This window comes from Limanda limanda, chromosome 17 (assembly GCF_963576545.1).
Source record: "Limanda limanda chromosome 17, fLimLim1.1, whole genome shotgun sequence".
NCBI lineage: Eukaryota > Metazoa > Chordata > Actinopteri > Pleuronectiformes > Pleuronectidae > Limanda > Limanda limanda.
Window position 1 is genome coordinate 18,813,791 of NC_083652.1, and position 14,660 is coordinate 18,828,450.

Below are 14,660 nucleotides of genomic sequence, written 5' to 3' on the forward strand. Positions count from 1 at the left end.
TTGTGTAAAGCAAACACACTTGACTCCATCAGTGTGAAATTCCTCGCTGTTATCAGTAGCAAAACAGATGTAGCCAACATCAGTGGTGAACTGGGATCAGCTTGTCCCACTACCAGTGTTCCACTCGTCTGAGACACACTTCACGTCGAGCACAAAGTGAAGCAGCTCTCTGATGCCGGGCGCGGAGCTTTGAAGAGGCTCGGATGGGATCTTACCTATCAGGCTCAAAGGACGCTAAAAGCAAATCTAATAAAACATCGTTGATTTTTTTGTTGCTACTGTCTGATCCCCTTTGAATACAGGAGAACCCATTGATTCATTCTCCCTCTCTTGTTTTGACATGTGCGTTTGTATCTCTGGAACTTCTCCATGTGTGTAACCTTGCTCTCATGTTGGCTGAACACTCTGTCACATACTCCCTACTCCGTCTGAGGAATGTTCCCTCCTCTTCCCCTCACAGGGCATGTTTACCTCTGCCTGATGAAGCAGGCACCCCACTTCCTGATGCCAGGGCCCAGACAGGAGGGCAGCTGGCACCGAGTGCAGGCTGGACTCAGAGGTTGTCATCATTTGGCTCAGATTTTGAAAAGTGTGACCGTGGATGTTGAATTCTTTGGTCAGAGTTTTACCCTTGATGCTTTATTGCAGTTGGCAATCATCCTAACAAATTATTATTATTATCCTCTTTCAATTTAAGTCTTGTTTAGTTCAGAAAAACATGGAAGCTGAAGAACATGTGTTGCGTTTATGTGTAGAGTATTTTAAGATCACCGTGTCAAATCTTTCCAATTACAAAAAGAAAAGATAAAGGATTACTTGTGACATAAATGTAAAACAACGTACATTTTAATCATAGAAACGTCTGAATCATAGTCTGGTGTCAGGTGCTTGTGAAAGATAGAGACTTTCACCCATTTGGAACTAATTTTTCCAGTTATTCCGACATCATATGGACGCACATTTAATCCAGATTCAATAATTGACTCAACAATAATCTGTTATAACATTAGACGAAACCGATCTGATACATTTACAGACTTTTTCTTTTGGAAATAATTCTAAAAACACTTAGTTATCTAAAACAGCAACATTAGAATGAACTACTGAATATTAGCAGCCACTGGGCTATTTGCACATGCCAACTCCTTCAGTGCCGCCCGACTGAACCACTTTAATAACCCAGGATGGACTCACACGGTGTCTCTTCCTTCCAGATACACACAGACGGAAAAATATGTCACCCAAGCATCATGTGCAGAATGACAGGCTGGCATTTTCAATAAGACACACAACTGTTTCCAGTGGACTCACAACAACAATAATGAGCTACTATCCAGTGGTTATTTTGGTCTGTATGTGATTAGAGGGTGAGCCGGGCCAGTTTGATTTGGCTCCTTCATGCGGGCTGTTAGGGGACAGACTCCTCTCAATCCTTTCTCCTTGCTTCATCTTTTATGCTGTCAACACCTCAGTGTGCTCACACACGGCCTCTCTTCTCTGACCTTTCGCTCTTTTATCAAACGGCTCACATCCTTACGGCCTGAAACACCATCCTAAACTCTGTCTAATACCTGTGACCCACAGAATACTCCACATTTTTCACAAACTTCTAACAAGTCGCCTGCCACAATGAAAGACCTGAAACCTGCACCGTGGAAATTTGGCTCAAAGAATAGACGCCCAAGCTTCTATAGGGTCTCAGCTTCTCACCTCTGGGCCACGTTAATTAAGTTGTCAGGTGATATTTGGATAGATGAGCCAATACAGACCCCCCCACCCCTTTTTATCTGCACTGTATACTAACAGGCCTGGGGCTTGAAGAGAGAACTGCCACAAAGAAGCATGAAAAACAAGGTTCTTTTGGACTCTGCACAACGAAACTGCATTGGTGACTCAGTGGTGTTGTGTGTTCATATTTAAAGCTAAGCTAAATCTAACACATACATCTACATTACAAACTTTTGGTCAACAAAAAAGTGTTTTGGGATTTGTGACGGTTTTACACTCACACAACTTGTCAAACTTGTTGAGGGGAGCTCGGAGAGACATGAACAAATTCCTGGATCAGCCTGTCTATCCAGATCTGCTCCGAAACGTAATGGGACCTTCTTTGGGAAATGCAAAGCCTCTATACAAATATGAAGAACATGAACATGGCTTCATTTCTGTGTAGTGGGAGGAAGTGGAGATGCATCGTCCATCCTTATACAGTCTAAGCTCTCAACCCACGACCAGTGTGCAGCATGTTTTACTGGGAGCAGTACCTGACACAGGAACCTTTAAACATTGTGTGCATGTGTACAGAGGAGAACTGGTGCTGCTTTAAAAGCTGCAGGGTGTTCACACCAAACACAGTGGTGGGGGGGTTTCCTGATTACCGCACAATAAAATCTATTCACGGTATTATTTGTGAAAACAACCTCCCTTTGCGTATGTCAGCTGGTAAGAAGTAAGAAATATGCTTGAGGCTATTTCAACAGTAACAGCATAATATAGACTGTATCCCAAAGAGAACTCACAAGTTTGTGTTTTAATTATTAAATGCTCCACTGAAAAATAAATTTTAAAGCCATTATATCGTCCATATACCAGTGTCTGTATTGGCAACCTGCAGAGAAAGTGCAGGCCCAATTCTCTGACTTCCTCTGGAGGTCAAGTCTGAAAAGAGCTTAATAAACACAACCAATGAAAACATCGCTGGCTTCCTGTCTGTCACTAGCTAACCCGTCTGCTTTGCGAACACCTTGCCCGAGCTCTCACTGACCGGAGTCTTCACACGCCATAGAGGCCCACACGGCTGCAGCAGAGACGATAGTTAGCGATGGAGTCATGGAGAAGCACTTGCTTATAGCACTTTGTTGTTTTGCTTTATTTTTGAAGAAATTGTACTTTCTTGATTCTAGTTGTTCTGGGTTTGTACCCTCGGGGTTGAATGCACTTATTGTAAGTCATTTTCTAAAGCCGTTTTCAGACATGACCCGTTGTAAAGCCCGGAGAATTGGGTTCGGACATTGCTTGTTACAAATGCACAATGCAGCGGGACGTTTACAACAACTTCATATATTTGTCGGACTCTCCAGACTTTCTACGGACTCTGTACAAGGGGGCCAGGTCGAGAACGTCTGCAGAAACATGCATTGACTCTAACTTGGGACATTTGCGTTCACAAGGAAAATACGGGGGATCTGCGAAGGCCAGTGCACGTAGAAAGGAGCTTAATTCTCCAGGCATCATCCGGATGTCCTGTCTCAAAGCATCTGTAGTCACCACGTATGGCCTCAGAGGGCGCTGTTGCACAGATAAAAAGTTAGATAGTGTTGCTTTAAGGCTAGGAGCTTGACATTGATGCTAAAACAGATTATTAAAGTCCAGCACACTGCACAGGAGGTTCATGTTTTTTTCTGCTTAGTCAGGGAATACTGAGAATACAGGTCAGCCCCAAACCTTCTGTACCCTCAGCAGTAACTGTAATAGTAACTGTAATAGTAACTGTAATAGTAGCTGTAACCATAGGGGCTGTGGAGCTGAGGCGTGCCGGGATGTCTGGGCTCCATCAGCTGCCTCCACGCCGGCTCTGACAGTCAGCATCCGGCTGACAGCAGGATGACAGACCGGAGGATGGGACCAGGCTTCTGCCACCTCAGCATTATTCACACCCGGGCCCACGCTGATAACATGCACCGTGGTGTTCGTGTCCGGAGGAGCCCCGGGGACTCTCCCGGTTCCATCCCGGACATGAATATTTCAGTCCGGCTGCCTCAGCCCCCGAGCTCGGCCCACATCTCCCGCTAGTTAACACGTCCACGTTAACGCAGCAACTTTAAAGTTAGTTTTTTACCCGAAGGAACGTGTCCTCCCTGCGGACATGCACCGGTTCCACCCGGGGGAATAGATGGAGAACAGGCACCGGGCGGAGGAGAGCTCACCTTCAGCCCCGCCGCAGGAGCTCACAGCCCGGGTCCCACATCCATGTCACCGGGGCGGGAGCGAGCAGCATGGACCGGGGTCGTCTCGCCTCCTTTCCCCCTGGATCCGGCTCAGGTGTCGGGTGCTGGAGTCCCGTTTGCACCCCTGTGTTTTCCGACAGTGACACCACACACACACTCACATACACGTACACACACACAGACACACACAATCACACACACACACGCACACCCGACTGATGCCGTTACTCGAGCAAAAACTACACTTCCGGTTTGAACCTTCAACGTAAAGCCCACCCCCTTTCCCTCGTTCAAAGTTTTTCTTAATTGCATTTTTTTAATTTGCACAAACACACAAAACAATTATTCAATTATTCGTTCATAAATCGATTGAAAGACATTTGAAATCATCTTTGTTGTCTTTAAAATTGTGAAAAGCAATTACATTTATGCCTTTGGCTAAATCTATATGTGTCTGTCAAATGTCCTTATGTATTTGGAAAACACCATAAATGTTAATTATTTTGTTTGAAAACACACTTATTTGTGTTGTGATGGAAACTAAACACATTCTGAGACTTTTAGTATTTTTCACGCCATATTTCTACATATTTTTACACTTATATAACTACATATATATCTTGGAGAGAAAGCCTCCAATAACTTAATTGAGCCGGAGTATAATGATAAGTCAAATCCTTGAATGATCATCATCATATCCAGTGCCTTATCCATTCCAATCTTTTTCTCCTAAGGTTTGTTTTTGACGCACACAATGTGCTTAATTTTCAAAATGAGCTCAATGTGTAGCTTTGCTCAAAGTTATCAAGGAAAGACTTAAATGTGCATCTTACTGATAATACAGGTAATATAATTGGCCCCTGATTTAAAGAAACCTCATCTTCCCCTGAATGAGCCACATAACAAAGTGGGTCATAATTTAAAGCACTCGGTAACACGAAAAAGTAAAACACACACACAAGCTGCATGTTAAAATCATTCCTTATTATAAATCCCGGTGCAGATGATTTTAAATAACTTGTGTGGTTTTAATTTGTAGGCTCAATGTGTGTTACTTCCTGCCATAACTCGATTGCGTATGTCCAGCTTGATTCAGCAGGTCCAGACAGATCCCTCCTATTTCTCTGCTTCCGGAATGTCAAACGTTTTTGTTTTTTTCACAAAAACCGGGAATATAAAGATTTCACAAAGAAAACAACGAACGGTATGAATACACTTTAAAACAGACAAATAAATATACATTCTCAAACAGTAACTAAAATCTTCTTCCGAGTCTGATAAAAATCTGACCTCTTTCATCACGAGTGACGTTTTTAAGGTCACTGGCAGAAGCTTGATGCAGTTGGTCGAGCAGCATCAGGACCAGAGCTGAAGTCAGAGCATCACATTGACAACACACTTGTATCTTGGAACAGTTTGTCGTCTCACATCAGCACCGTATTCTTTGAACTGTTCATTTTATGAAAAATAAGAAAAGGAGAAAATAAAATGTTTTTTCCCTGATCCATGCCTCGATCCTTCCAACAGGTTTTGTGTTAATCCGATTGGTAGTTTTTGCCTAATCCTGCTTTCTAACAAACACACAAACAAACAGACAGCGGTGAAGACAAGCTCTTAAAACAGCTTGACCAGATATATGCAATAATTAAATACATGCTTCATTTTGAGATAGATAGATAGATCAGATAAATGATCAGATGTAGTGTAAATAGAGACAAACTAATGTTTTTTCTCACAGTTTTTATTAAAAATTTACCAAAAACACACAAACGCGATTTAAAAAATATATAAAAAGGACTATGAATTCTATAAAACTATATATATATATACATTTATGTATTCACAAGGGATTACAAATCTTGATCAAGTTTAGCAGAAAGCAGGAAAATATTGCTTCAAATCCAAACGAGGGTTTGATATAATTACAGGACCTGCAAAAATAACATTTCAAAAGGTCTGTCCTGAGAAACAAATCCCCTCATGACCTTAAAATGACCTGAATGTAATTCTACACCTTCCCTCCTCATTTCATGACTGCGATCTATGAATATGCTAATCTGGCCCCCCCACTGCTGCCCGTCTCCCCACCATCACAGGTCACCTGAGCCGTTTTCAGACATCAATGTCCAGACAATGTGGTCCAGAGCGTTCAGGTGTGTACGTGTGTGTGTGTAGGGGGATGGTTGTTTAATCACCAGTTGATGGGATTGCTTTTGTTAGGTTTGTGACATCACAAACCCTGGCTGTTTGAATCTGTTTTACTTTTTTTTCTTCCATTTGTTTACTTCAGGGTTCAGGTGGAAATATTCAGTCATGGCATTTACAGCTTATTTCATTCAAAATAAGTCTTTTATCATATAAAACGCACAAGTGGGACATGTTAAGGTTCCCAAAGACCTTTAAGCAACAATGTTCAGTGCATCAGAGAGCCCACTGGACTGTAAACACCTTAGACATGGGCAAGGCCAGGTTGCTCACTGTCAAAACCTGTGAGGAGAGACGAGACAGTAAAATTACTTCAGGCTGACAGAACAGCTGAATTCTCAATAATACCTGATATTGTAAAGGAGGAGAGAGAAGACATCATTAGTAGAAAGGGAGGACAGACAAGACAAATACATAAACAGTCAGAAACTAACTCACAGATTGATATCATTCACTTTCTGTGGAAGACAAACCTCACAGGAAGTAGAGCCAAGTCACTAAAGCCTCACCTTGGTGTCACTGTGGTACATGAAATCCTTGACTTTTTCCCCATTGGCCAATACATAGCGGGGGGGTGAGGGCACCCCAAACACCTGTAGGCCTCCCAGCACCAGACCGTCCAGGGCCTCATTCAGCCTCACAGGATCACCCACTATCTGGCACTGGAGTGGAAGCAAAGTCAATAAACTAGTAAAGACACTTCTGACTCTGTTGGCACTGGAGGAAAATGCAAATCACTGTTAATCGGCTTTTCAGTAGCATTTCCTCACCACTCGCCTGTTACCTTACCTGAGCAGCCACAAAGGTGACGTAACAGTAATTTCCTGTTTTGTAGGTATCAAGACTTTCCCCGTCGTCCCAGAACAAGTCGCCCCAGGCCCAGCCGCCTGCTGACAGCGCCACCGTTAGGAAGAACGGGTTTCTGCGTGAGGCTGTGGTTGTCAGGGCAGGATCCTTCACAGGTAAAGACAGGTCAAAGAAAACACAATAGATTATTACAGAATACACCGATTACAGAATACATCCTCAAACATTTTATGAATAATTCATCATTTTGTCTCCAAATTACCCAAAAATGATACGCCTGGGTTGTGTTTTAAGTGCAGACACCCACCTGCTGTGGGATAACGTGTCCCTCCCTCACATGAACGTTGATAGTGTCCAGAGGGGCTGGCAGCAGCATGTACTGACCCTTACTGTAGACAGGTTGACCCTAGAGAGCAAAACACAGCAGAACGGAACCCGGAGAGAATCTGTTAAATACTAAAGTCATGTGTTACCACCACAAGAACTGATTGAACCATAGACTGTATATGAAGATGGACGACATGACTGCTCCTCAAAACTCAAGCCAAATCACCTTGATCGTACTCTCACTACTGCGCAGATTCTGGATAAGCCGTGTAAGATGGAGAAAAGAAGTGGAGGCGCGTTGTGTATCTTTATATATAGTCTATGGATTGAACCTTTGTGGTGAACCTTGGCTTATTGTGAAAAAAATTAAGTTCAATAGGCTAGAGAGACTCACGTTATGCAGGTTGTACCAAGTGCCGAGGGGCAAGTAGGCCTCCAGTCCTACTGCCCCTTGCTCTAGGACTGGGCTAATGAGAAGTGAACTCCCCCACAGGAACTGACGGTCTATGCTCTGGCAGTTGGGGTCAGAGGGAAACCTAAAGGGGATAGATATGCAAAAAAATTCCCTTTATTATTTTTGAATTAAGTACATAGTACGATAGAGAAAAGAAACAAAATGAAAACCACACGTACTCCATAAAGAGAGGCCTGGCCACAGTATCAGCAGAGGTGTGTGCATGATGGAAGAGTGTATAGAGGAACGGGAGAAGGGAGTATCTTAGGTTCAACGCACTCCGCATGGCAGCCTGGGCCTTCTGCCCAAACACATAGGGCTCCTGAGGCTGAAGGACACACAAACAGACAATGAGGACAGATAGAGTTACCTCTATTCATAATACATGAAACAGTTGGAGTTACTCTAAACATGCAGGGCAGACCTCTACTTCAAGTACACAGTTCATGCACTTAATCCAAACCAACCAAAAATTGCAGATACATAGACACACACAAGTCAGAAGTCTGTCTCACAGCGTTGGGCCGGTCATTGTGGTTCCTCATAAACGGGTAAAAGGCTCCGAGCTGCATCCATCGCACACACAGCTCCTCAGTGGTGTTGCCTCCAAAGCCACAGATGTCTGCCCCCACCAGAGGCACCCCGAACAGGCTGAACTGCAGCACCGCTGGAGGAAGCAGGAGCAAAAGGTCAGTCTACACTGTGGTAATTTCACATGTATCTGCATTGGGATGTTGATGCATAAAAAACATACTTTTAAAAGTATAGTTCACACAGTTTTACAAAGTTATTACCACATAACAACAAGAGAAACAACCCAACCCTTCAATTAACCCAACCTAAGGGAAGAATAGGTCAAAGAAAAATAACCAAAAGAAAAACAAATAAAACTCATCAGAATAGCAGTATAGTAGTAGCAGTAATAACAGTAACGATGATGATAATTATATTATTATAATCACCTAAATATAAATAAAAAATGTAATAGGTAAGGAAACAGTATGTGTGTTACATACAGGGCTATACGGCTATCAAAAAAGCAAAAAAAAAAAAGAAGCCAATATCCAGTAACTGAACGCACCCTGAAGCAAGACGTGTTATTACATTTCAGACAGTGCGACTCTTGCGCACACAGACCTTTCAGAAACTACATCTCACCGGGGATAGAGTATCGAAGCTGCTCCCAGTCGCTCCTGACGTCACCTGTCCACACTCCGGAGAAGCGCCCGATGCCGGGGAACGAGGAGCGGGACAGGACAAAGGGCCTCTTCCCTTGAATCTTCACAAGAGCTCTAAGATTGGCCACCAGGAACAAGAATAAATACACAGTGTATACAGCAAAGGGCGAAACCCAGAGAACGCCTTTTGTACAGTCTGTGGTGTCACATTTAGTTCCAATAAACTAAAACCAAAAATAACCTGGCTTGTTGAAAGTGTATTTAACTGTAGCAAATGCATATATATCAATTGCTGTGATTTGACTTTATTAATCGTCACTATGTTGTGTTATAACCCCCTTAAAAAAGAGCTCTACGTGGCGGTCTAACCTGTTAGTGGCATACGCCTCAGTCAGTCCGTACATATTGTGCAGGTTGTAGTGAGTGGACAGCCTCTGCTGAGCTGACATGCAGAGAGTCCCTGAGTTCAACCGGCCTGCGACCACTCCTGTTTGTGAGACAGTCAGATGCAACACATTGATGCAACATACTGAATGAAGCAGTGAACAGATCCGTTGTGAATATCTAATCATTTAATCCTACATCCATATACTGCATCTATTTTAATGGAAGAACTGAATGTAGATTAAGGGTTTCTGAAGGTTTCAAATAGTTAAGTTACCATAACAAACGAAATTAAAGTCCCAGAATTACTAACACCTTCCTCATAATTAAAGAGAGTTGATAGGTATAGTAGCTGTGTAGAGAATCACCCAAAACACCACTTTATCTCACAAACCAAAGCCAGAGGCAGTAGATATCCAAAGTCTTAGAGCACCGGGCTAATATCTGGATAATATCACACAAACTATACATGCAGCCAAAACATCTGTCCTTAAAATAGTTAACCCATTACAGAAATAGCATTAAATTAACAAAACATAATTAAGGCCTAAAATTCAGATTCTTGAATTTAAGATTTTTCAGACTTTTTAAGATGTAGCAGAAACCCTGGGAAGTGCAGAAATACAACTTTTTGTTTGACTTTATATGCTGGTAACTTGCAACACTGACCAGAGTACACTTACTGGGTGTGTAAGGCGGGTTCTCCAGATCACTGTCAGGGCAGCCCTCCACTGATCCCTGCACAAAACTGGCTGGTTCGTTCATATCCTGGGTGGAGCACGGTAGATAAACAACAAAAGATAAGTGGTTCTTTTAGTGTTAAGGCGCAAACTAAACACACAAGGACAATGTACCTTTCTGATCTCACACAAACCTGATATCTTGTATCTTAGTAGTATTGGTATCTAAATAACATGTGCCCTGTTTGTCTGTAATACTCACAATCCACAATCCATCCACAGGGACTTTAGTATGAAAATCTCTGATGCAGTCCTCCCACCACTTTCTGGTCTCTGGGTTAGTGAAGTCAGGGAAGGCTGTTGGACCAGGCCAAACCTAGATAACCAGTATGAGAGTGTGTGCGCCCAGGTTAAAGGTTAGAACGGGACAGAAAATCATTCATCCCCCGTGAAAAAAGACTTCTAACCTTTCCAATCAGGATGTGTCCTGTAACATTTTTAATGAAGACATCTCTTTTCAGTCCGTCATCAAAGGGGGGGTAGGTTCCAGGGGGGCTAGTGCTGCTGATCCCTGGGTCCTGGGACAGAAACCAGACGACACACAAATTCAGAACCTTTTGCTGCCATCTGCTGGAGATACACTGTTAAATGTTACTAGGTTTTAACAAAAGAAGTGAAGCATCGCGTTTGTGGTTTGTTCTCTCCGACTATACAGTTATGTTTTCACTCCTGTCCTTTTTTTTGTTGGTTTGTTTGTTTATTTGTTTGTTTCTCAGCAGGATTATGCCAAAGCTGTGAAGTCTATGAAACTCAAAGATGTCTCACCAGAATAAGGATGTACTTCATGCCTCCCTCATGGAGCTCTTCCACCATCTTTGGGAGGTCCCCGAATCGCCGGGGGTCAAATGTGAAAATCCTGCGCTTATCTGCATAATCCAGATCATTCCACTGCACATCCTGAGGGTGACAATTTAAGCAGGAGTCAAATTTGATGTACAAAATTATCAATTGTCTGTGTACGTAACAACACAATGTTAAATGTAACACCTTCACAAAACCTCTCTGATTATCACACAATGTTCATAATAAATGCAAATACGTTAGATTTGGAAAATATCATGTTCATGTCCTTTACCAGTGGAAAGTTGGCATTGTGCATTTGCTGTGTAACCTTGCGGGTTGTATCAGTGGTTTTGTAACCCCAGCGACACAGATGAAAGCCCAGTGACCAATAGGGGGGCATCATGGGATAGTCTGGGAATAGATAAGTGACAAAACACATTAATTAGTCCACTTTTTTACCAGGGGGCCCTTCAAATATACTAACACTGACATGCACACAGGTTTTAAAAATTACACAATTCTATTTCTGTATTTTCAATATATATTAGCCTATTGGTGTTGCGACATAGAGATGTATATTTCAATGTCGACACTGAAAAGACATACCAATGACCTGGAGGTACTGTCGAACCACACTTTCAGGGTCCGGACCCAAAAAAATATACAGGTCCAGGATTCCCCCAGTGGACACCCAGGTGAGAGCAGGGGTCGGCTGCAGCATCACCTCTACAGAGGCATAAAAGAAGACATTCAGCAATAATTTGTATCTTCACTTGCGATAAAAAAACAATCATGTTCTGTTGAAAATGACTGATAGACAATGGCTGCTGTGTGTCTTATGGATGAAATAGCTCTGTACCAATTGCATTGCTGTTGAGAAGGAAAACTCCATGTGCTAGACCATCCTCCTCCTGTACTAAGAAGAATGGGTGGGAGCCGTAAAGATTTGCATCAGCCTGCAAAGAAACATTCACAACGTTAACACACCAGGTCAAAGTAGGAAATGACAAAATCATAATAATGGTTGTTCTACAGAAACAACTAAATAGTACATGTTTTTGGGATGTTTTAATGTGCTAGGATCTAATAAGTAGCGTGTGAATATTTTGATATATTGACATGTACCATACACCAGGTGATACACATTTTGGCTTATTACCATTTAAAATTAAGCAACTACTAGCAAAGATTTAAGTTGCATGAGCAGATCAACCAAGGAACCCTGTTCTCTTTCAAGATTTCATTTTAAAAAATATATTTCAATGTTTGAAACTGGAAGACATTAAACTTTCCTTCCAATACAAGAAAAAATAAACCAATTATGCCATTTTTTTGTTTCTTTTATTACCTCTTGACCCTATAGAATTTTCCTTGTGCTTGAGGAGTTCCGAACCTCTAGTTGAGAAGAGCTGCATTAGACTCACATGAGGAGCCATGTCTCGGTTCCAGAGAGTCAGCGAAGTCCAGTTAAGATCCAACAGGAGGGAGGTGTAATGCTCCCCGAGGCCAGAGACGAGGGAAGAGGCCAGTGTGGTTGACAGCTGCAGGTACTGGTCAGCAAACAGCAGAGGAGCCACAGTTGTGTTCATACTGAACAGGAATGACACAGAGGACAAACAAATACGTTCAATATAATGAGCATGACACAGAATATAATTTCACACATTTGAGCGAAACCAGGGGGAACGTTTTTTTAAAAAAAAATCCTATATATACTTGTGAAATTGAAAAAAACAAACATAGAAAAATAAGCAAATTAAATTAAATTTAAAAAAAGAACATATTAGTGAAAGTGCATGGTACCAGCTACAATAATATGACTGAAAAGTACCCACATCACTTTTCCGTTGGATTTACGTCGCACTATGAAACCAAACGGGTCAGACTGGTACTCGGTTGTGTAGAGGGAGTCATCGCCATCAGTTTGGCTCTGAGGAACACCCGCTGGGAGCTCGACTTCATATCGCTGAGATGATGGGTCCTTCAACTTGGAGGAAAACAGTTCAGTTTAGTCCAATCGCGTCCTAATGAGAACTCTGAGTAAAAGTAGAAGTATCTTAATCCAAAGCATATGAATGAATGAATAAAGCTTTAATTATTTTATCACTGGTTCATGCATACAGCTACGTGAAGCTCACTATCAACATTTACAAACAAATCTTGAGATTGCCAGATTGTGTCTGCAACCAAATTAATATCTAAATCGCTTAAATAATCCATCCTGTCTCTTTTCCAGGCCTTAGAGACCAAGCTAGCAAATGTTTTGCATGAGTCGCTTATAGAAGATTATAGAAACTCAAGTTTTAAATCCTCATATATAAAATATCAAATAAAATGGGATCTCAAAATCTGTATTCCTCCTTGATACTTTTGAATCTGTAAAACTCAATGAAAGACATAGTTTTCTCAGTGTGCAGTGTATTTTTCATTTTAACTACATTCTACTATTATATGCTTATGTGCACATCAACTGGGAATTCCAGTGGGCCCTCCTGCACGTTCTTCAGTGCATCTTTTAGAATGGCATGATACTTAGGGGGGTTATACTCACAGTGAGGTGCAGGCAGCCCGCAGGCTCCTCTGTGACTTCCAGGCTGAGAGTGGAGATGTCTCTGGGGAGATAGGAGGGCTTGGCACGGGTCAGGGTGGCAGCCTGGCCCTTCATGGTGGGAGCGAGGGGGCCCATTTGGTAACCGGGGTACAAACTGGGGTAGAAGCACCAGGGGGGGCCTGCAGAGGTGGGCTGAGGGGCATAGCAGCATCCTCTCTCCTCACACTGTCTCCGGCTCAGAGCCCTGTCCCTGGCACAGTCAAACCGACTTGCTGGTGCCATGGTGCATTTACTACCCATGGACGTGTTCCTCTGTGGGGATCTTGGTTTGTCTGGATTATCATCAACAAGCCTTCCATGGATCTCATGTAGCTTCGCCTGAACTGGACTAACAGGTTTGGTCTCGGGGTCAGACAGGTGGTTGATGTAGAAACATGTGCACAAAGCAAACGCTGAGAGGACAACAGCTGTAGTGACACCGAACAACAAACCCATCGTGCTGTCACCTCAGGTGCACTTCCGGGTTAAAGGGAACGAGAGTCGAACGCAGCAGCACGTACACTGTACATTATATGGTGTTAATATTCAAGAGTAGAATAAGCTGCAGCTGTCGCCAAAGCCACAGTTAACTTATAATAATAAATGAGGAACCGTGTCGTCGGGCTGTTACATTCTACTTCCGGAAGATGAAGTGTTTCTCAGTGGCTCAATCGAGGCTGGAGTTACCTTAGCTAGCTGTTAGCTTGCGATTAGCTAGGACACCGCTCAGCTCGGAGCTTATATGTGGCTGTTTCCTCCAGATAAATGACGTGGGAGCAGCGTTTAACACGTTTTGTTGAAAGACTGTGGAGCAAAGCGCGTTTCAGACAAAACACGATGTTTACAAGGGCGTCACAAGCCTGCTGATGCTAAAGCTACCATAGCAGCATGTAGGCTAATGCTAAACTAGGGCAAGCACACTGGGGCAAAACGTGCTGCTGGGACTTTCTGCTGTGCTGTAGAGCAGAGGTCTTCAACAGGGGGTCAGCGGTGGTACTGCAGGGGGGGTCGCGAAATTTTGCTTGATTAGACAATTCTTTATTTTTTTTTCAACCGATATATTTCTCACAAATTGCAATGTCTTTAAATACACAACATGAATCCAACATATTATAGCGAACGGATAAATGGAGGCAGAAGACGTTATCTTTCTGTGTATTATTTGAATAGCTTAGTATTGATTGCACAATAACAGGGTAGCTATGTTTACACATGGCACTAGGCCTAGTTTAATAAAAAAACACA

General features: G+C 42.6%; 1 protein-coding gene across 1 annotated transcript; it reads right to left on the minus strand.

Moving 5' to 3' along the window:
* Window positions 1-5,800: 5,800 nt before the first annotated feature.
* Window positions 5,801-14,316, minus strand: gaa (alpha glucosidase). Its single transcript, XM_061090162.1, has 19 exons — window positions 13,377-14,316; window positions 12,661-12,812; window positions 12,250-12,415; window positions 11,685-11,781; window positions 11,432-11,551; window positions 11,118-11,236; window positions 10,808-10,939; window positions 10,450-10,560; window positions 10,245-10,358; window positions 9,986-10,070; window positions 9,288-9,405; window positions 8,899-9,032; window positions 8,256-8,407; window positions 7,920-8,068; window positions 7,681-7,822; window positions 7,267-7,365; window positions 6,942-7,106; window positions 6,662-6,814; window positions 5,801-6,434 (listed from the first exon to the last, which is right to left on the minus strand). The coding sequence occupies exons 1-19, from the start codon at window positions 13,869-13,871 to the stop codon at window positions 6,369-6,371; spliced, it is 2,769 nt and encodes a 922-aa protein (XP_060946145.1). The 5' UTR covers window positions 13,872-14,316; the 3' UTR covers window positions 5,801-6,368.
* Between the last annotated feature and the right edge of the window lie 344 nt (window positions 14,317-14,660).